Source organism: Procambarus clarkii, chromosome 81 (genome assembly GCF_040958095.1).
Source record: "Procambarus clarkii isolate CNS0578487 chromosome 81, FALCON_Pclarkii_2.0, whole genome shotgun sequence".
Lineage (NCBI taxonomy): Eukaryota > Metazoa > Arthropoda > Malacostraca > Decapoda > Cambaridae > Procambarus > Procambarus clarkii.
In genome coordinates this window covers 14,638,312-14,661,296 of record NC_091230.1, presented here as the reverse complement: position 1 = coordinate 14,661,296, position 22,985 = coordinate 14,638,312, and the positions used below count along the sequence as shown (strand labels likewise).

General features: G+C 48.6%; 1 protein-coding gene across 12 annotated transcripts in view; it reads right to left on the bottom strand.

Moving 5' to 3' along the window:
* The window catches only part of ATP8A (ATPase phospholipid transporting 8A1), a 141,572-nt gene that overhangs the window by 32,879 nt on the left and 85,708 nt on the right, over positions 1-22,985 (bottom strand). For all 12 annotated transcript variants that reach the window (XM_069315171.1, XM_069315170.1, XM_069315169.1 and 9 more), the window contains 8 exons: positions 19,339-19,491; positions 18,854-19,051; positions 18,103-18,261; positions 14,585-14,770; positions 12,037-12,159; positions 9,351-9,665; positions 1,124-1,203; positions 772-867 (listed from right to left, as the gene is read on the bottom strand). In XM_069315171.1, the coding sequence (XP_069171272.1) occupies positions 772-867; positions 1,124-1,203; positions 9,351-9,665; positions 12,037-12,159; positions 14,585-14,770; positions 18,103-18,261; positions 18,854-19,051; positions 19,339-19,491 (1,310 nt within the window). The remainder of the gene's footprint in view (positions 1-771; positions 868-1,123; positions 1,204-9,350; positions 9,666-12,036; positions 12,160-14,584; positions 14,771-18,102; positions 18,262-18,853; positions 19,052-19,338; positions 19,492-22,985) is intronic.

Genomic DNA, 22,985 nt, shown 5'->3' with positions numbered 1-22,985 from the left:
AAAGTTTGCCAGTCCCATTATAAACTTAAAAATGCCATTTTAAACCATAGCGGAGTCCCAACTCTTCTTTGAGTACAGTACACAAATGTTCCATTAAGAAAAGCCTCTAATGCAGAGGTTAGTTTTGGATGCAAACTCTGGTCCTCATTTTTGGCACAGGTGATTAAGTCGAAAGCTTTCATAAGAGCCAACTAGGTACAAAAAGTAAGCAACTGGCAAAGATACTCTCATCCCACAAATTCCCAGCAGTACACTAGGGAAAAAAGCCTTTACTGAGATACCATTTAATATAAAATACTTATTGCTGCAAATCTAAGTGCTTCAGTCCCTAAATGAAATACAAGTGAACAACAATCAAGATGGGAACTATTAACAACGTTTCCTTAATAAATAATAGAGAGAAACAACTTGTTGGTGCACTACAGATATTCATTAACAAAGAGAATGCAGGCCAGGCATGCTGAGTGGACAGGCCTGGTGGACGAATCAAGACCGACCAGGTTGGCTCGGGAACTGGGACAGGCATTCGGTGGACTGGGAGGGCTGGGTGGGTAGGCTCACATGTGGATCATTTGAGTGGGAAGGTTGAGTAGGTTTAATGGCCGGACGAGTCCCACATCCTCAGTGAGTTGGAGCAGTGAGACAAGCAGGGTGGACCTGTATCATAATTGTAGGTGACGTAGCAAGACGTTTTGGGGCTGGGAGGGCGAGGGCAGAGGACCGGGGGGGACGGAGGACATGAGAGGGTGACGGTGAGCCATCTTCGCTTACCTGTGCTTGGTGTCTAGAACTTTGGATAAATCCTTGTTGCTTATCTCACTCTCACGCACTTGTTCTGTTAAACTTTTATGGACCGAGTTATGTAAACTGAAATAAAAAAGTAAAGTTAATAAATCATATTTTTTAAAGAATATGCACCTAACTCTGATTACAGAACCCTAGCTACCCTTAATCCCAAACAAAATTATTAAAACGAACTTTCATATTTATATTTACCAACAAGTATCTTGTAAATATTATGCAGTACCCTTGTGATCATTTCATTATCAATTTTTGCTTTACAAAACAAATTATTACTATTAGGTGCTATCACTATACTGTATATATAATAACTCGGACTCACGTTTTAACTGCGATATCAAGCAGGAGGCAAGTCAAGGGTATCAGAATCACTCCAAACCAAAACACAGGTGAAGAATATACCTGAAATTGTTTTAAATTGTATATATCAGCCACTTTAAAAAATCCCAGGTTTTATGTTTTCTTACTGTTTACAGAAATACAGTGGCACCTCTACTTATGATTGCCCCGACTTACGATATAAATTTGATTGGAAAATGCAACTCAACTTACGATATCGTCGTCGATTAACGATATTTGTTGATACACGTTTGGGTCGACGGAGCGCATGGTTCCCAGTCGCACGAGCCAACCTGCCTCAGTTTACTAGAGCCGCCCACTTAGTGACAATGACGCTTATAAAAAACCAGCGTTGAATGTAATGAAACGCCATATTCTGGGTGAGCCCCGGAGGCTCCCTGGAGCTTATCGGGCTAATGTGTGTTATGTTAGACCGGGACATTAGCTAAGGAGTTCAGACCTACCAGGGACCAGCGCCAGAACCTGGCCCCTTCAGAGAGGTTTCAGGGAGCAATGGCCCTGGAAAACCCCATATGGTTGGGGGTTTTCCTTATCTGCCATCGACCGGGGTTAGGCACCCAGAAAGGTAGGCGTAACAAAACAAACCCCACATGGTAAGAAACTACAACAAAAACCGAACAGAGAGGTAGAAAACTCCCTACAATCCCAAGGAAACAAGCAAACAAGCAAACATCACACTTTACTGCCGCGCCGATCGTCCGCGCAGCCCTCCCCACCCCGGGAGGGGGAGGGGGGAGCCCCGGACCTACCGCGCCGGCTGCCAAGCTCCAGTTCGGAAGCTAAGCCTCAACCAACGCGAAAAAACCGCCGACCGGTGGGAGGGAGGGTTTCCAGGGAGCCTCCGGGGCTCACCCAGAAAATGGCGTTTCATTACATTCAACGCTGGTTTTCTGTGGGGAGCCCCTACGGCTCCCTGGAGCTTCATACCCAAAGAGAAGGAAAAGAAAGGGCTAACCCGGGAGGCGGCCGCCACAAACTCTGCAACGCAAAGCCAAGACAACCGGTCGCAAACCTGCGACCCAAGGCAACAAGAACGCCCAAGAACAGACGCACACATGGATGGGCGGCCAAAAATCTGTGCGACCCACAATTCCCTGCACCCGAAATGAGCCCGAGACGTCACCAACACAGCAGCAATTGCTGCAAACGTCTGAACAGCACGGGCGCAAAGACAGACCGCAGTAAGAAGGAAAACACTGCGGACGACCCGGGAGACCCGAGCCCTGAAAACAGGGAACGAAGGAACCGGATCAACCACAGCGCATCCCCAGGCACGGTACGCCGGCAACAGCAAAAAGCACAACTGGACAACACAGGACGCACCCCCCCGCCAAACCAAACAAGTACTAATACCCCAAGAACCCCTCCGGAAAGCAGCCGTCTCGACCGTCGCCAGGACAGAGAAAGGCTGCACACCAATAAAGCTACCACCAGTACCAAAGAGGAGGAAACTAAAACCGAAGGGGCTACCACAAACTGAGGGGAAGAGGAGAAGGCACCCTGAACAAGGACCAGGATGGCTCAGGCGACTCATGAGCAGGCCGGAGGGGAAACAAAACGCGAGAAGACGTAAGAAACGTCATACAGTCTCCAAGACGAAGCTCGCAGGTGGGACACCGTCAACAAGGCCACCTGAACACCATAGAGATGGCGATACCTGCGTCAAAATACCAGACGCGAAGAGCCAAAGAGAAGGCCGAACCAGTCACGGACAGGACCGATTCGGCCTGCTGAAAGAGGCGAAGCCTCAGGAAAAACGCCCCGGGTACGGACACCTATCAAGCAGCGTCTGAAAAGAAGGCCGGGCCGGCCACAGTGGAACCATAAGGACTGTTCTCGTGGGAATGGGCTGCAACTGAGCCAGAACCCGGAGCAACAGCTGGACCGGGAGAAGAGGTACAGGTACCCCCCACCTCGACCAGGCCTGCCGAAAGCCTCCACCGTGAAGTCCTCGCAGGTGGGAAGGGCGCCACAAAACGGGCGACGCCTAGACCACGCCGACCCGAAGACGTCCATGGCCAGGAGTCCATAAGCCCAACAGAGCCAACAAAACGAATCGGCGACGACTGGCCAACCCACGAAGAGGAATGAACCGAGACAGCTGTCCACCAGGACGCAGGACACACCCCGGACACGAACCACACGATTAACCAAACCCCCTGTGGTTCCGGCAAGAACCACCAGAGAACAGTCCAAACAGAGCTGAATGGTAGAGTACCTAGTGACCCAAATCCTCCGAAGCGCAAACCAGACAGCCATGAACACCTGAACCGGTCTGTGAGCCCGATGGACAGACAGACTCCATCAACCTCGGCCGACCTGGTGAGCACTGGTCACAAAGCCCCAGCCGAGAGACGACCCGTCCGTGAACACATCGAGCGAAGGCTCGGGGAGCTGCCAAGGCACGGAACCCCGAAAACCCCAAAGAGGAAGCTGGTGACGCAGCACCAACACCAGATCCCCAGAGGAACCCAAGGAATGCAAGAGGCGGAAGTGGAGTCTCCGTAGGAACCAACCGACGCCGGAGCCAAACCCGACTCCGCGGGCAGACAAGCACGCCGAAGTGCAAACTCCCGCACAACCGCCCAAGCAACCGCTGAGCAACCTGGGACCCCCTCCTGAACAGCCAAAGGCGGGACCACAGCCACAGCAACACTTCTGGAGGGAAGACAATGAGGGGCCCAAGAGCCTGAAACAAGGCCCAGGTCCGAACCCGGGACGGAAACAGAAGGTAAAACCTCCAGATCACCAGGAAACCAAACCCAGCGATCTGGAAAGAACCATCCCCTGGCGAGCAGACAAGCGGACTGACTGGGAGCCCACTCCAGCCAGTCGTCGAGGTAGGCCAGACACCGAATCTCAGACGCAGACAGGGCACTAAGATCCGGTAAAGATGCAAAGAGTATACAAAGTGCCCTTCACAAAATAGGGAATGCAATAAAAACAGCAAACCTGAAGCCCCACCACCAAAGCATTGTATGACAATCATATGAAGACACATTATGACATATGACAATCATTATATGACAATATGACAATTATAATCAAAGCATTATATGACAAAGAGTGCTGGGAAGACGGGACACCACGAGAGTAGCTCTCATCCTGTAACTACACTTAGGTAAGTACACATAGGTAAGTACCAACCGTGCTAGCCCCAGAAAAACTGGAGAGGAACGTGCCAAGAAGTGACCTGGAGGTCCAGGTCCACCATCCATGCACCCGGCCCTAACAGAATCCGAACAGGAGACAACAGTCCTCCGAGCAGGGCAGAGGATCCAGGGCGCAGACGGAAGTAGTCCAGAAGAACTGCAGACTGGAAAAGCTCATGACTGCAAAGAGCAGACGGGAAAAGCTCATGACTGCAAAGAGCAGACGGGAAGCCCAGAAGGATGGGGCGGATCGACCACGCCCCACGCACCCACGAAGAGGAAATGACGAAGCGCAGGGAAGAAGCCCACCCCGCCAGCTCTGAACCCCCCCCAAGGGGGAGAAGCCGTCCTCCGACGCCAGCAGAGGCCGGAAGACAACCCAAAGCGCCCACCAACAGCGGGACCAAGCGAGAGGCAACAGAGCAAGCTGCTCCCCCAGCGCCCAGTCAACAGAGAAGGGAACAGAACCCCTTCAGAAAGAAAAAGTACACTACCGAAGTCATGAGGAGAGACTACGGGAATGAAACCACACTTCGCTGGAAGAGGAAGTGAGGGGAGACCTGATCACCACATACAAGATACCCAAGGGAATCGACAGGGCTGAGAAGGACAGGATATGTAACACAAGGGGCACACGCACTAGGGGACACCGGTGGAAACTGAGTACCCAAAAGAGCCACAGATAGAATTAGTTTTTTTTTTTTTTTTTTTTTTTTTAGTTTTTGCGAGTGTCAGAATGGGAACGGGAAAGCACTAAGAAGTAATGTGGCGACTCCTCACACAAGGAACGAGGCTGACCCCCATACAATGTCACATGTAGACATGACAGAGCCCAAGAGGCACAGGAACCGATACACCTGTTGATGGATGGTTGAGAGGCAGGACCAAGGAGCCAGAGCTCAACCCCCACAAGCACAACTAGGTGAGGACATATAGTGTAAAAGCACAAGCCGCCGACTAGTGGCAAAGAGCACTACGCCGGCCAGGCAAAGAAGGCACAAAACTGCATCAAAAGGCCCACCTCGACAGCAAAACCACAAAGTCCCAGCACAACCACAACATGTGCCAAGACCCAAAAAGCTCAGTCTGCAAGCCAGGAAGACCCCGGAACCCCAAAAGGCAGAACCGGGTCACATGAGGAAACAAAGTCCCCTGAACCCACAAAATGGGGCCCAAGAGGAAGAAACCTCCAGAACGAAACCAAGGAACCCAAAGGAACCCAGAATCGAACCAGGGGGAGCCCAAACCACCACATTTGCCAGCGGAGAACACCACTAAAAGGCAAAGCACAGACCCCAGCAGAACGCCCTGGGAAAACGGTCCCAACAGACCGAAAACCGAGGGGCAAGGTGTGGGAGCAAGCATACCAGCCAGGGGCACTGAGCCTAAACCCAGAGGCTCAGACCCAAAATCAACACCCAAACGTTCCCAGAGGAACAGGCAACGGCAAGAAAACACCAGAAAAACAAAGAAACGACAACAGGAGAACAAAAACCCTGCAAATTTTGTGAAAACTCAGAGACGCTCGCTCGCACACCCAGACGCATGTAAACAAATCGCAACGCCGCCCTGGTGGCCACGCCGGGAAACCGGCAGACAAAAATGGCCGCCTGCAGGGGCTGTGACTGACGCTTAATACACAAAAACACGCCAGCAAATGTGGGAAGCTAGCAGACTGGAAGGGCGAAAAACGACGCCCAACAGCAGAAAAACCCCTGAAGGGGCAAAACCGCCCCAGAACTGCTAGGAGGCATCCCCCACAGCCCCGGGAACCAACAACAGAGGCCCCGGGGCAGAGCCGTCCTCCAAGCCCTCCGCCCTGAAAGAAAAGCAAGAGCCCATGGGAAAGGCAACAAGAAAGGGCCGCTGGTAAGACCCAGAAGCCTTGGCAGGAGGCACAGGCTCAAACCTCCATCCCCAACCCGAACGGGGCATCCCCCGAAAACCGCCTGAGTCTCTGCCGCAACTGAACCCCGCCCCGACCCAGAAACACGCAGACGGTCCGGAGCCGGGAACATGGAGAGAAAGGGGCGAGCAGCACCTAACCAAACGGGGCGGCCACGGGGCATTCGAGTGGGAAACCAACCTAGCATGTTGCAGCAACCTAACCTAGCTTGCAACACGGATGCCGCCTGTACTCTGAACAGTAATAACATCAGGAGAGTACTGGAGAACAAGCAGAGAATCACTCGCAAGACTCCGGGTCAAGGTGTCAGTGACCCAACAGGCAGCATGACGGAGGTAAAAATGGCGACTGTCACCCGGAGACAAGGGAACAGCAACCAACGATCCCGTACAAGACGGGTTGGAACCCGGAAGACACATTCAATGGTCCCCCGAGCCCAGACAGGGGTTTCCAGGGCCCGTAGGGTAACAACTACGGGAAGCCCGGGCAAGGTGTTGCTAACCGGTTAAGAAACCCAAACATAACAAGAGGGTAGATTATAGCACTGAAAACCCCTCGAGACGTGTACAAGCACGGGGGCCTAGCAGAGGGCCGCCAAACACTACCAGTGGAACTATAACCACCTTAGGCAGACCCCCACCAGGCAAGAAAATGAAAAACAAAAGAAAAACCCCGCAAAAGTACACCGTCTCCAGAGGCAACAGAAACCGGCCGCCGCTTAGGTGGCAGGCTGCGCAACACCTTGACGCCCTAACCAGCACAATACCAATCCCGACCCAGGGCCAAACAAGGGCCCCAAGCCCCAGCTGGCCCCAAGGGCGAGGCAAATGCCGAGCAGCAAGAACCTCTACGGGAATGGTACCCGAACGCCCCAGGGAAGATAACCCTGTAACGCAAGGGCAGTACTTACAGGGCGCTTAGGGAAGTCAGCCACTAAGCACATGCAGCCCCGGCACTGATGAAGTACTCCTGGCCACCGCACACCACAACACACGGCAGTGAACGCCACACAAGGCAAACACCGCCTAGGAAACTGAGGCCAGAGAAGCGTCAATCCCGGTTGACATTAGCGAACGAACTGGAGCTTGGCAGCCGGCGCGGTAGGTCCGGGGCTCCCCCCTCCCACTCCCGGGGTGGGGAGGGCTGCGCGGACGATCGGCGCGGCAGTAAAGTGTGATGTTTGCTTGTTTGCTTGTTTCCTTGGGATTGTAGGGAGTTTTCTACCTCTCTGTTCGGTTTTTGTTGTAGTTTCTTACCATGTGGGGTTTGTTTTGTTACGCCTACCTTTCTGGGTGCCTAACCCCGGTCGATGGCAGATAAGGAAAACCCCCAACCATATGGGGTTTTCCAGGGCCATTGCTCCCTGAAACCTCTCTGAAGGGGCCAGGTTCTGGCGCTGGTCCCTGGTAGGTCTGAACTCCTTAGCTAATGTCCCGGTCTAACATAACACACATTAGCCCGATAAGCTCCAGGGAGCCGTAGGGGCTCCCCACAGAAAATTCCATTTTTGGTGATTTTTTTGCTTTTTGAACATAAAACTGATTACTATATATCATGCCCAGAGTCCCAAGAATAGTCAGTGGTAAGGTTCAACATATGAAAACACATTTGAGGATGACCATAGAGGCAGTACAGAATATTCCTTCCTCAAAAATTAAGAAAATGTGTGCAGCATGGGAAGAACTGTAAACTTTTGATGAAACGACTCGCCCAAATCAAGCTGCAGTAGGCAGTTGCTCTAACCTTTTCAATGACACTGATATATCACTATAGACAAATGTTAAAACGAAAGGAAAAACAAGTGTTGCTAGACAATTTTTTAGGGAGACAAACTAGCAGTGAACGACAATCAGGTCCTAGTGGTATGCAGGCAAAACATAGGAGAGAGTGTACCCCAGAGAAATCATCACTACCTGATGTTATAATGGAAGGGGACTCCCCTTCCAAACAGTAACACCTCTCCTCAACCCCCTCCTCACCATATTCCGTACAATAACAGGAGTCATCAGTAAAAGGTAAGTAATAACTTGCACATACTTTTGTAATGAAGATTTCGGTGAATTAGGTATAAAATTTACTTTGAAGTTAATTATTTAGGGAGTCAGGAACGGATTAATTCATTTCCCCTTTATTTCTTATGGGAAAAATCGTTTTGACTTATGATATTTCGACTTACGATACGTCTCTGGGAACGGATTACCATCGTAAATCGAGGCCCCACTGTAATCACCTTCAACCAAGTCCTGATGCCTAACCTGTTCCTACTGCAGCTGTGAATACTTGACTGCTTGTGACCGGTCTTGACTGTGAATGCTTGACTGACTTCTTGTGACTATATATGACTGGCTGCCACATAACAGTGAAATGTGTGAAAATCTGGAACCAGTGATGCTGACATGAAAGCATTTAAGGCGAGCAGGGGATGGTCTGATGTTATATTGGAAAGCAACCTCCTCCTTCTAAATACTCACCTCCTCCCTCCCTCATCACCCTCCCAATACGCCTACACCACCCCTCCTCCCTCCCTCCCTTCTTACCGTCTCCCATACGCCAATAAGAGTCCTCAGTACAGTAAAGGTAAAGTGCAGTTAAATGTTCACTTATTTGATTTATGGTTTGTATTTATACCCGATTGTTTTGTGCTTGAAAAATATGAGTAATATTCTGTATAAAATGAATTTTAAAGTTAATATTTTTTGGGGATGTTGAACAGATTAATTCAATTTCCATTATTTCTAATGAGAAAATTTATTTCGGTTTATGAATTTTAGGTGCACGAACTGTCTCTTGGAACAGGTTAAATTCATAAACCAAGGTGCCACTGTATATAATAAATAAATACATACCTGTACATACACATACTATACATACATTTTTATTTTGAATAAGATGAAATGAACATAGCGTGTGTGTAATTTATCATTACTATATCTTATAATTAGTGACCCAAGTTATAATTACCTCTAAGACCCGTTTTAGCTAAATACTGACAATGTCTTGGGTCAGACTTCATTGAGACTTGACAAAAACATTTTAACATGAGAAACAGTTTGAGTCCATGTTCTGAAACTATTATTCATTCCCTTTACAGAGACGATTACATTACATCCAATACGCAGACTATGTTTTACCTGCAGATAAATAGCACACATGTCTGGAGCCATTGGTATTATAGGCCAGAAGTTTGAATACACCAGCAGGAATATGAACCAAGAAGCAATAGATCCCCAGATGGCGAGGTGTGTCACCCAAGTCCACGCGTCGGTTTCTAAACCTGCTTTAAGGCAGACGGTAATAACTACGTAAGTGTACACCATATTTCCCGTCATGAGGTAACCTCCTACGCGGCCATGACCCCACGCCACATCTTGCGTCATGGACAGGTACGGTAGAACAAATACCAACACTGAGTGTACGAGTGCCAGCCACACCCACCACACAAAAACCTGCCGAAGATAATACAAGGTGTAACACGTGGATTACTAACTACTGTAATATCAAGTGACGTACTAAATTATGTATTTATGATTAAAAATTTTAATAAAAGAATGTTAATAGAAACTTTATCAAGAACTCTTCTAACATCTTAAAATGTATTTTGAGATTCAAGCAGTGTTTGAGATTCAAGCTAGCAGATTCAAGATTCAAGCATGAGGAATGCTAAGTATTGTGTTCTGTTAAATATTTTGAACTGCCAGTTGCACAAGAATTATAATAATTAGACTTTTAAGGAATATGAGAAGCTCCTTTGTGATTAAGAAACTCTGGTGCTTCTCAGGTAAACATGACCAAAAATCTCATTTGTACAGGATCCTGATCGCCCAGGAAAGGCAACATTCTGCACCAAAGCAACAGGGACTCTTTCAAACATTCCAGTCAAAATGTACTGGTGTAGAGGCCACAGGGGAGAGTAGATCAATCCTGTTCAGATTGACAACACTAATTTTACACACACAAAAAAAAAACAGCGTTGAATGTAATGAAACACCATTTTCTGGGTAGAGCCCTGGAGGCTCCCTGCAGCTATTGAACTGATACTAGCTAATATTAGTACAGGGCTTCAGTCATATAGAGTTGTCATGCTTAGTGGGGACCACCAGCCAGAACATGGTCCCCTCAGAGAAGCAAAGGGAACAATGGCCTATGAAAATCATGTATGAAAGTACAGTATTCATGTCTGCCATCGACCGGGGTCGAGTACCCAGAAAGGTAGGCACTTCAAAACAGACCCCTCCTGTAGAAAAATTGCAACCCGAGACCGAAGAGAGGCTGGAAACTCCCACAAAGAAAACAAGTTAACAAACAACACGTCATACCACCACGTGCTGCTCATTTGTGCCGACCCTCCAACCAGGAAATCATCAAATCATCATCTCAAGATAAGGAGGGGAGGGAAAAGGGGGAAGCCCAGCCCACCGAGCCAGCAGCCGGACCATCAGTTTGGAGACAGAAAATGAAAACAAAAACCTGCTGACCTGGGGAAGGAAGGGTGCCAAGGAGCCTCCTGGGCTCTACCCAGAAAATGGAGTTTCATTCCAGGAAGCCCCATTGGCTCCCTGGAGCTAACTACCCAAAGAGCAGAAAAAGACAACTGGATGCAACCTCCGACTTCAAGGTGCCACAAGATCGCTAAGGGCCTGGCACATTAACAAGATATCGGGCAGTCAGGACCCTGTTTTATCTCCAAAACCCCCGCACCTGAATGACTGCCCAAAACATATTGCCAAACACAGCAGCCAAAGCTGCAAACTTATGAACATCATGGGTGTGAGGGTAGACCGCAGAATACCTAGACTTTATAACCCTGCGGATGATTTGAGAAATCAAAGCCTTGGAACAGGGAACGAGAGAAACCAGGTCATCCCAAAGCGCATCCCCGGACAAAGAAGCCGAGGCACATAGGTACAGCATAAAGCCACAACCGGACACAAAACATGATGCACACCCCGGCCTGACCAACCAAGCATCAATACCTCACGTACCCCTCCGGAAGCCCGCCGTCTTGTTCTTTGCCAGCAAAGAAGGTTACAGCAGACAACGAACAAAAAGTCCACCCACACCAAAAGAGCAAAAGCCTCTGTTGTGCTGGAGGAGAACAGGAAGCTTCCTGACCCGACCCCCAGAAGCCAAAGCCAACAAGAACAAAGCAATCTGGAAACAGTCTTGGACTGAAGAGACCACCACAAACCAAGGAGGAGAGAGAAAGGAGTGCACCCGGTCCAAAGACCAGGTTAGCTCAGGCGGCACATGAGCAGCCCGGAGGTGGAAAAAGGCAAAAGAAAGCTTGCGAAACGGAGCCGAAGTGACGTCCACCCTGAATGCAAACTGGAGCGGCTCCACAAGCGCTGCACAATGCGAAGCGACAGTATTTGGCGTAAGATGCCCATCCTGAAAGAGTCAAGAGAGAGAAAGCATCCAGAAAGACGTGAACCAATATAGACCACTGCTGGATTCAAAGAGTCCAATACCTTTGGAGTTCTGTTCACTTGTTTTACTTTTAGTAGTAGTTTCAACCAGAATAGGGGTTTGTTTTGGGATGCTTACCTTTCTGGATGCCTGACCAGGACGATGACAGACATAGAATGCTCCAAATCACATGTGCATTTCTAGAGGTCATTGCTCCTCGTGCCTCTTTGAGAGTGCCAGGTTCTGGCTCGTGATCCCCAGTAGGCCTAAAAACTTCATTTACACTGACTGATGCCAAAGTCTAACATATCTATATCAGCCTGGATAAGCTCCCGAGAGCCAAAGGAGCTCCCCCCAGAAAATATATTAGAAATATACAAGTAATTCTTACAAGATATGCAGATCTCTCACCTTCCAATTAAAATGTGCTCCACTTTGAGATTCCCGATATAGCTCTGGATACCTCATCCTCGTGTCTGCACTGCATGACCGGTCGAAAATCCCCATAACCAGGGGTGGTGCTGCTGTGAACAGCTAGTTAAAAAAGAAATGATAATAACATTTATATGACAGCATATTTTCCTTTAAAATATTTAGAATAATCACAAATATTAAATAATTCAATACAAGATTTAACATCCTTATTATTATTACCCTGTTTCCAGTTTTCTTTGGAAGGGAAGACAGCAGAGAAGACAGCCTAGACAGCTTAATATCTTTTTAAGGTAAAGATATTAAAATGTAACATAACCATTCCCTACATATAACATAGCAGACAAAATCATGGAGAGTCAGTACCACCACACCAGGAAATTATCTTTTAGTCGTAGGTCCTCCTCAACCGTGCCACAAGTCTGGAAGGTTTTATTGTTCCAAACACCCCCCTTGACGGGTTGCAGTGTTAAGGAAACTTGGCTTTGACTAAGATGTCCCTCAGTGATCTGCCTTTGATCCATGCAACCACTGCAGGTAGTTGTGGGAAGATTCGCCACACTAGGTGTTCTACATCAATGATTCTATGCCAATGCCATAAGGTGAGGCATTCTTGACAAAAAGTTCCTGCTATACCTGGAAAGTAGAGGAGAGGAAGGATTATCCTCTCATTCATGTTTTGTCCCGTGTTCTATTCAGGAGGTTGTCCGTTTTTTGGGGGGCTTAGTTTGTGCAGAATGAAGAATCTCCTCTGGGTACTCTCTGTTCCTGAAACGAGTCCACAAGTATTCCAAGGCTTCCTAAAGTTTGTCGTTACTACTGATGATCCACTTTGTACATATACCCAAGGAATAGAGTAGCAATTTCTTGAGCGATAGAGGTTGACTATGAGAAATGAAGTCAATGAAGTGTGTAGATTTGTCGGCTTGTGGTAGATTGTGGTCTGTAGGCATCTACAGTACTTGGTTCTTCAATGTAAACTCTGGTGTCCAGGAATGAAAGTGGATTCATCCATTTCTAGGATGAACAAGTTTTCAAGTACATAATTAGCCCAGTTGAAGAAGAGTTCTAATTCTTGTCATCCTCCAGACATCACTCCGAAAATATCATCTATGTAATGTAAGTAGATGATTAGATCCTGCTCTCGCTGCATGCCTGGCTGATTCAAACTGTGTGTAGACAAAAATCTCTGCTATAGCCACACTAGTTGGGGGGACCCCAACTAGGCCAATTGATTGGATATGTACACACTGTTGACCCCTCTCCATCTTCTCCCAGAACTCTTGAATGATAGTGGATTTTTTTTAAGGAGGATCCAACCAGTTACAGGGCCCATACTAAAGGGAGCAACCTTGTTTTCCTTAGATGTAGTCTCTCTTTACCTTAGCATACCACAGAGAGAAGCAGCCAGGAGAGTAGCAGAATTTTTTGACGCCAACAAACATAGGATCAAGCAGGACTTCGAACAACAGGCATCTTCAGGCCCTTGATCAAGGAACTCCTGGAGGAAGCCATCCTCTATGCAATGAGGGATACCCTCCTAACCTTTGATAACAGAACTTTTTGACAAATTAAGGGCACAGCTATTGGAGCATCAGTAGTACTCACCTATTTGTGCTTGCGAGGATTGAACCATTGTGCAATTGAACCATTATTCCAGCGAAGTCCTTGTAAATAAACCCCATTTGTGAAACTTTAACAGAAGGTGTGACTATTGCAAATCTTAAGACTGAGACACAGAAACTTTATTTCTATTTTATTATTTTATATGGTTCAAATACTTCCTTCTATTATTTATAAGAAAGTAAGGACGGGTTTCAAAAGACCGTTTTCTAGGGTATACTGTAGCTTACAAGCTCATGCCCTTGCACTGAAAAATTAAAAAGATTAACATTCAGCCAAACAAGAAATTCTGTCACTGTGCTCAGCTGTACAAATGCTAAATGGCAAGTGAATGTATGTTATTTTCTTCTTATCTTATTCTAGTTTACTTCTGTATTTTTTGGTTCACATTATCTACTGAAAGTCAGCTGGGCATGACATGTGAACACGAGACAAGGAAAGGGGTGTCTCACGTCAGGTGGCCTTAGTTACTGTCAGTACTTCCCATATCAAATATTCCTATAACTCTGCTGTTATACAGACGATGAGTCACAATAACATGGCTGAAGAAATGATGACCATTTTCTTTAATGAAGAAATGGTTTGGTCATCACCTCTGCTGTTATATTTTCTTTAGGTTTTCATGAGACTATTCCTATATGAACTGCACTTTGCCCTCCCAAGATGATACCTACCTTGTCACTACAAAACCCCTTGCACTTTATGCCTGCAAATTCTCCTTGTAATTCTAATATTCATCCTGAGAATAATGGCTAACAACTGATCTGTCACTAAATGTTGTTGAAAAATTAAACAACCCAAAACAAGCCATTTGAAAGTAATGAATTTTTTTTAATAAAAATTAGAAAATGGAAAACTGGAAAAAATAGCCAATTTTACAATAATTTGAAAGAACAGTACTTACCACGTTATACATAGCTATACTCCACCGTTCAAATAAGACTTGACCCGACCAGCCAGACATGGCTGCCCACCACAGCTCAATAACATACAGACATATATTTTTGTAAAAGCTATACAAGATAACTTTACAGAGACGGCTATAATTCCAGGCACCGTGCACAAACAGCAATCTTGCTAGAAAGCGAAACTGAAAGAAAAAACAAAATAATATAAACAGTACCGTAATTTTCAAGTTTTAATGAGTCTATAATATAATACATGACTGCTAAATGTTAGGAGAATGAGAGAGGGTGGTGTTACAAGGACAGTACTTTGATGTACAGAGCTTTTTACTGTGCCTAACATTGGTTTTGTTTAGTTTACTATTTTTCTTTGCAACTTGTTTGCAAAGAAATTGAATACTCGTTGTCTCACTTTGCTTGTTATTCCTTTGGACCTCAATGAACGTCATAGCACTCCATGGTCAGCTTTATCGAATACCTTTGCAAAATCCAAGTATATGACATAGACATTTAGTTTTATCATCCAATGCTTTCAATTTTGTCTTAATGGTTTAGTAATACAAAAAATAAAATCTTCTTGCTTTAAATCCCTGTTGACCTGGGTTGTACAGTTCTTTTTCCTCAATAAACCCTGTGTTGAATATAATGAAATGCCTTTTACAGAACTGAGCCCTGGTGGCTATCTGAAGCTATCTCACCGATATTTATTTGTTTATTAATGTAACCTATTTCTTCATTAATAAACTTTAAAACTATTAAAGTTTATTAATGTAAACTATTTCCCTAATAAATTATTTCTTTTCTAACATAATAAGGTGTTTTTTATTTGATCTCTTCCATCTCATATATTCCTTATGCACTGAATTTTAGACTTATCTTCAATATTTCATGTTCATATTCACACATACAAAGTTCCTATCACATTAAAAAAGTATTCGACATACAGAGCACCACTTGGTTTCCGAACCCCTTGGGGACGAGACCCGTCGGTTAACATGTAAGTTCGTATACGAGAAATAGAGGGGAAAAAATCAACTAGAAATGTAAAAAGAAATTTTTCCGAAAAAATTTACGAAAAAACTCTAGAGGAAAAAATCGACAGGTTCATAGCGTAAATGCGACTGTGTTTTGTTTGTACTCACCAATAAGTGAAGTCCTGATCCGCTTTATAAAAGTCCTTAATTGTTCCTAACTGATTATTAAGACGTCTGGCAAACATCCTCTGGATGTTTCCTGCCAGCCTGCAGGCACATCCTGCCTAAAATATACGATGATGTACTGTACATTTAAGAAACAAATCTGGGTCACAGGTCTGTGGAGTGTGGTTAGGCTTACGGAGTCAGCCAGTCCCTCCCCCACCACCGATACACCTCCCCCTCTCCCCCCACCCCAAACCCATACACACACACACACACTCAAAGGTCACCTGGTTCATGGTTCACTTCAACACCCATATATCGCTTCCTGCCTGCCTGCCTCCTTCCCAGCCTGCAAGCCTGCCTGCCTGCCTGCCTCCTTCCCAGCCTGCAAGCCTGCCTGCCTGCCTGCCTCCTTCCCAGCCTGCAAGCCTGCCTGCCTGCCTGCCTCCTTCCCAGCCTGCAAGCCTGCCTGCCTGCCTGCCTCCTTCCCAGCCTGCAAGTCTGCCTGCCTGCCTGCCTCCTTCCCAGCCTGCAAGCCTGCCTGCCTGCCTGCCTCCTTCCCAGCCTGCAAGCCTGCCTGCCTGCCTCCTTCCCAGCCTGCAAGCCTGCCTGCCTCCTTCCCAGCCTGCAAGCTTGCCTGCCTGCCTGCCTCCTTCCCAGCCTGCAAGCCTGCCTGCCTCCTTCCCAGCCTGCAAGCCTGCCTGCCTCCTTCCCAGCCTGCAAGCCTGCCTGCCTGCCTGCCTCCTTCCCAGCCTGCAAGCCTGCCTGCCTCCTTCCCAGCCTGCAAGCCTGCCTGCCTGCCTGCCTCCTTCCCAGCCTGCAAGCCTGCCTGCCTCCTTCCCAGCCTGCAAGCCTGCCTGCCTGCCTGCCTCCTTCCCAGCCTGCAAGCCTGCCTGCCTGCCTGCCTCCTTCCCAGCCTGCAAGCCTGCCTGCCTGCCTGCCTCCTTCCCAGCCTGCCTGCCTGCCTGCCTCCTTCCCAGCCTGCAAGCCTGCCTGCCTGCCTGCCTCCTTCCCAGCCTGCCTGCCTGCCTGCCTCCTTCCCAGCCTGCAAGCCTGCCTGCCTGCCTGCCTCCTTCCCAGCCTGCAAGCCTGCCTGTCTGCCTGCCTCCTTCCCAGCCTGCAAGCCTGCCTGCCTGCCTGCCTGCCTCCTTCCCAGCCTGCAAGCCTGCCTGCCTGCCTGCCTCCTTCCCAGCCTGCCTGCCTGCCTGCCTCCTTCCCAGCCTGCAAGCCTGCCTGCCTGCCTGCCTCCTTCCCAGCCTGCCTGCCTGCCTGCCTCCTTCCCAGCCTGCAAGCCTGCCTGCCTGCCTGCCTCCTTCCCAGCCTGCAAGCCTGCCTGCCTGCCTGCCTCCTTCCCAGCCTGCAAGCCTGCCTGCCTGCCTGCCTCCTTCCCAGCCTGCAAGCCTGCCTGTCTGCCTGCCTCCTTCCCAGCCTGCAAGCCTGCCTGCCTGCCTGCCTCCTTCCCAGCCTGCAAGCCTGCCTGCCTCCTTCCCAGCTTGCAAGCCTGCCTGCCTGCCTGCCTCCTTCCCAGCCTGCCTGCCTGCCTGCCTCCTTCCCAGCCTGCCAGCCTGCTTCCTTTCCAGCCAGCCTGCCTCCCTCCCTGCCATCATGCTAACGGGTAGTGTGTGTTAGGCTTATCTTCGGGAATGAGCCGGTCTCGCCCCCACCACCAACAAACCACCCGCCCCCCTACATCCCATCTCTCAAGGTCACGCGGTTCAACCGCGTGACTACCACTCACTCCCTGCTGCGCCTGCCTGCCTGCCTGTGCCTGCCTGCCTGTGCCTGCCTGCCTGTGCCTGCCTGCCTGTGCCTGCCAGCCTGCCTTTCCCTCCCTAATTCTCACTACTTCCATCCCTTCCTGCCTACCTCCTAGCATCTCTCCCTACCTCCCCCTCCCTCTTAGCATCTCTCCCTACCTCCTAACATCTCTCCCTACCTCCCCCTCCCTCCTAGCATCTCTCTCTCCCCCTCTCTCACTGATTCTCCCCCCCCCCTCATTCATACTGCCTCCCACCTAAACTCCATCGTCCATCCACCCACCAGTCAGCCATCACTGATGCAATGCGTGCATTTGGAGCCAACATGGTGCACAGATGTTTCTTGATTGTGCAGATATGTAAAACAAAAGCACAGAATGAACATTCCAGCCTTATGGCAATTCAAAATAATAGGAATAATAGGCCGTGAATCTGTGAAGTCACAGCGGGCAAACTGGACCATCGCCCACCCACCACCACAAGCCGGCGTGACGCTTGGTGGACCCCTTCCTACCCGAACTTTGTTCGGGTAGCATGACTCCCCAACCCCAATCGGGAAACTGGAAGTTTCGGATAACTAAAGTTCGGAAACCAAGTGGTGCTCTGTATCAAAATTCTCACCTGACCAATAGCATAGTCTGAGGCACAAGCAGCCTGAAGCCCTTCTAATCCAGCAATGCCAACACCAACATTGGCTTTCTGAATCATGGCCACATCGTTGGCTCCATCACCAATAGCAAGGGTGACCGAGCCCGTCTCACGAGTCAATAACTCCACTACCTTTAGAAACAGATGTAAAACGATTATTAGCAACGTATTATTGTTTATTACTGACTGTGACTATATTCTATACTAAAATATCGTATCAACATTATAAACTTTATAAATAAAAAATAAACTTGTTATTTTTTAAATTGCCTAGAACAGTTTTGCTAATGCTTGAGATATTGTACAAAAGAATAAAATAATAAAATAAAATATGGTACTAAAGTACTGTATAACTGCATTCTGCATATATATGTTAAAAAAGCTTAATCACTTTTCCTTAAATGTTTATGCTTTCTGTAATTTATTTTAAAAAATATTTGAATTGAATTTTTATGACATGCTGCTTTCTATATAGGCAAACAGTTGTCTTGTATCATTTGGGGTGAGAAAATAGCTAAACACTCTGCTATAAAAGAAAAAGGTAAAAAAGATCAAGCTCCAGTCCCAATTAGTTCACTTGAATGAGGCACTATCATATACAACATTGCCCCTTAGCTACCTCATGACTTGTAATCACTAGTAGTAGTATTAAATTAAATGAATATGTATAAACCATTAGGAAACTAACAATAAGCTGATATGGCAACAGAACTGAAATACTTACTTCCGCTTTTTGACTAGGAGACACTCTGCAACATATAACACTCTTGCAAGATATACATAAATCTAAGAAGTCCTTCCGTAAATCTGGTGTGAGGGCATACATTAGTGTCTTTCCGTCAATAATGAGGGCAGCCTCATTTTCTCGTTTCAGTTGCTCACCAAATTCGACAACGTGACGGTTAATAGCTTCCCGAGTTTCCTGGATTGAAGTTAAACAGTGAATGAACACAGATTGGAATAATATTAGTTAACATAGCATTATTAGTTAATCCACCATACCTGATCAACACAACAAGACTAACCCTTTTCATTAATTCTATTTAAATCTAGTATGCAAGTCATCAGACATCAGTGTGTCAGGCACACAAGTCGTCAAGCACACTTTCATCAGATCTTGTTAGGCACACTCTCATACTGATGATGACAATGATGAGAAATGTTACATTCAGTACTGAGTATGATGAGAGGCAACAATACAATACTCACATCCAGGGATTCAGTGTTGAGTATGATGAGAGGCATGCCCTGATTTAAGAGGTGGCATGAATGACCTATATTAATAGCCGTCTCTTGCTTGTCCCCAGTGAGGACCCACACGTGGATCCCTGCCTTGAGCAGTGCAGCTATAGTCTCTGGAACCTGCATCAAGTTAAGAAGCTAAATGTAAGTGGCACAATATGCATCTTGAGGACCATCAACTGATGTCACTTTAAAAATAAATTTAGAATAATGAATCATCCAAGCTGCATATCCATCATTACATATTCACTTGCATTACAATATTTTCTAATGTAATACAATTCCTTTTAGATATATTAAGTACAATATTTAAAAATAAAAATTACATTGTTATAAAAAACCAGCGTTGAATGTAATGAAACGCCATTTTCTGGGTGAGACCCGGAGGCTCCCCGGAGCTTTACCGGCTGATATGCTAATGTCAGACTTTGGCATCAGTCATGTGTATGGAGTTCTAGGGCCTACCGGGTACCACGGCCAGAACCTGGCCCCCTCAGAGAGGCAAGGGGAGCAATGGCCTATAGAAACCCCCGTGTGGTAGGAAGCATTCTATGTCTGCCATCGACCGGGTCAAGCATCCAGAAAGGTAAGCATTCCAAAACAAAAACCTATTCTGGTGAAAATTGCTACCTAAAGCCGAACTAGTGGATAAAACTCTTCAACAGAAAACAAGGAAACTAGTATGACGTCATATGTCATCGCGTCGCTGTCTGCGCAGCTCCCCCCTCTCCGGGAGGGGGAAGGGGGAGCCCCAGACCTCCCACGCCGGTTATCCACCCATCAGTTCTGAGGCTGGATGTCAAAACACGCGCAAAACACGTCCACTACCAACCTGACACGACTCAACTGTGCCCAGAAGAACCTGGGAGCACCGCCAGGGAAAGACGCCAGAGCCGGACCCTGCTGGACCCGCAGGAGAGCAGGGAGAGGCGAAGGAGGCGGCCCACACCCATGACACAGGGAAAACCGTGGTGTCCTCCCCACAACTGGGAACCAGGACACCCCTGGAGCGAAGGCGCACATACTGCAGCCAGGGGAAGAACGAGAGGCGAAGCACCGTAGCAAAAAGGGCGCAAAAACCAGCACAAACACTGCCCAGACCAAAACAAACTCCACGGCGCATGCGCATAACATGCTGGCCGAACCGCACAACCCTCTCTGCGGGAAGGCGACAACCAGGACTACTGCACTAGAAAAGTAGCCAAAAGAGGAAGCAGGAACAATAAAACCGGCCAAAGAACCAAAGAGCCCAAAAAGGAACTCAACCGGGCGACAAGTAGCCCAACAGGGCGACAAGTAGCCCAACAGAGCCAGGAGCCCAACCGGCTCACAAGTAGCCCAACCGGGACACCAGTAGCCCAAAACGGCGACAAGGACGAGGAGCCGACAGACGTTCCAATAATGCGGGAAGTAGCGAAAAACCTTCCCGTACCCTCGAGAACACAGAAGCCAACACTAGTCCCGAAGGCACACAAAGGCGCAGGCGCACCCGAGATCAGAAGTCACATAGAACCCCATCGCACGGGGAAACATGACGAAAACACCGTCCCAAAAAAGGGTGGGAGGAAACATCCACCCACAGGACGAAACGAACCGACTCAAAGGCCAAGGAACTGAGCCCGGGGAGGGGCCAACGCCCAACAGCACGTACGGCGAGTGGGGAGGAAAGACCCCACTCCGCGTAACCACAAGCCCTGCCTAGAGGGGGATAAAAACTCCCACGGGGTCCAACGGGGCCAAGGCCCCCCCAAGTCAGCCCCTCCCCAGCCTCGGGAACCTACACGACAGGCCCCGGGGCCGAGCCGTTCCCCCAAAGCCCCGGCCGAACCAGAAAACCGGGGCAGCCGTGAAAACACTAAGGAAGGGAGCCCATTGGCAGACTCATACAACACGGCTGGAGGAACAGGCTCAAATGCCCCCGTCACTACCCCGGAAGGGGAATTCCCCGAGACTGCCCGAGTCTCAACACCACCAAACACCCCGCCCCGAACCTACAGACGGTAAGGAACCGGATGCAGGCAGGAAGGGTGATCCAGGGAAAAGACAAGGGGGCGTGGATGGAACCGAAGCAACCAACACCCCCAAGACCCAAAATGAACTACAACAGGGCAGCCCCGGGGCTCCCGGGGAGGAAACCACGAGAACGTTGCCACCACCAAGGCTCAAGTGCAACGCCCCTGCTGCCCGCACCCGCTTTGTCAGCACAACTGGGTAACCGAGCCACAACGAGCAAACAAACTCGCAGGACTCCGGGTCGAAGGTGTCAACGACCCCACAGGCAGCACACGGAGGCAAAACAGAGAGTCACCCAGAGACAAAGGGTGAGAGCAACCCTCAAACTCGCTGGAAGCGAGGGGGAGACTCTGGGGTCACATCCATCGGACCTGCGTGCCCCCAGGGGTTTCCCAGGGTCCCGAGCGTTTACTATAGGAGGACTCGCGCTCAGGTAATCCCAGGCAGGGTACTGCTAACCGGCACCCAAAGCTACCAAACAACTTTCTAAGAGCTGAACCCCGGGATGTGTACACTCACAGGGACCTAGCAGGGGGTACCACCAGAAAATACTCAGAACACAAGGGACACAAGGGGCAAGAACGAAGGCAGACCCCCCCACCAGGTAGATAAACAAAAAGAAAAAGAAAACCCCGCAAGAGGACAGCGTACCCAAGCAGAACAGAGCCGGCCACTATGATTGGTAAAGACAAGCTGCACAGTACCCTGCGCCCCACCAGTGCAAAAAATGCCCCTTACTCTAAGGCGAACAAGGGAGACAGAACACCCGAGCACACAAAGAGCGGCCGAAAACCAAGCAGGGGCAGGACCCAAGGAACTTGTGGAAGGCTGCCCCAAGCCCCAAGGGCAGTACTTACAGGGCACCTAGGGAAGGGAACCCTAGGCGCATGCAGCCCGAGTACTGGAGAATCACTCCCGGCTCACGCACCACCTAGAAAACAGACACCACACTCTAGGTACAGTGCTGAAACAACCACTGGAGCCGGAGCACATAACCAGTGCCTATAGCATCGGCCGAAGAACTGATGGGTGGATAGCCGGCGTGGGAGGTCTGGGGCTCCCCCTTCCCCCTCCCGGGGAGGGGGGAGCTGCGCAGACAACGGCGCGGTGACGTATGACGTCATACTAGTTTCCTTGTTTTCTGTTGAAGAGTTTTATCCACTAGTTCGGCTTTAGGTAGCAATTTTCCCCAGAATAGGGGTTTGTTTTGGAATGCTTACCTTTCTGGATGCTTGACCCGGTCGATGGCAGACATAGAATGCTTCCTACCACACGGGGGTTTCTATAGGCCATTGCTCCCCTTGCCTCTCTGAGGGGGCCAGGTTCTGGCCGTGGTCCCCGGTAGGCCCTAGAACTCCATACACATGACTGATGCCAAAGTCTGACATTAGCATATCAGCCGGTAAAGCTCCGGGGAGCCGACGGGGCTTCCCCCAGAAAAAAAGTGAATAATGAAACCTCTTTCTGGGTGAGCTGCCGTGGCTCCCTAAAGTTATCTAGCCGAGGTAGTTCCCTACCATTACTAGGCTGCATCATCCACAGAGATTTGGCCCAGTTGGGCCTACTGGGGACCAGAGCTCGAACCCGGTCCCCTCACAGAG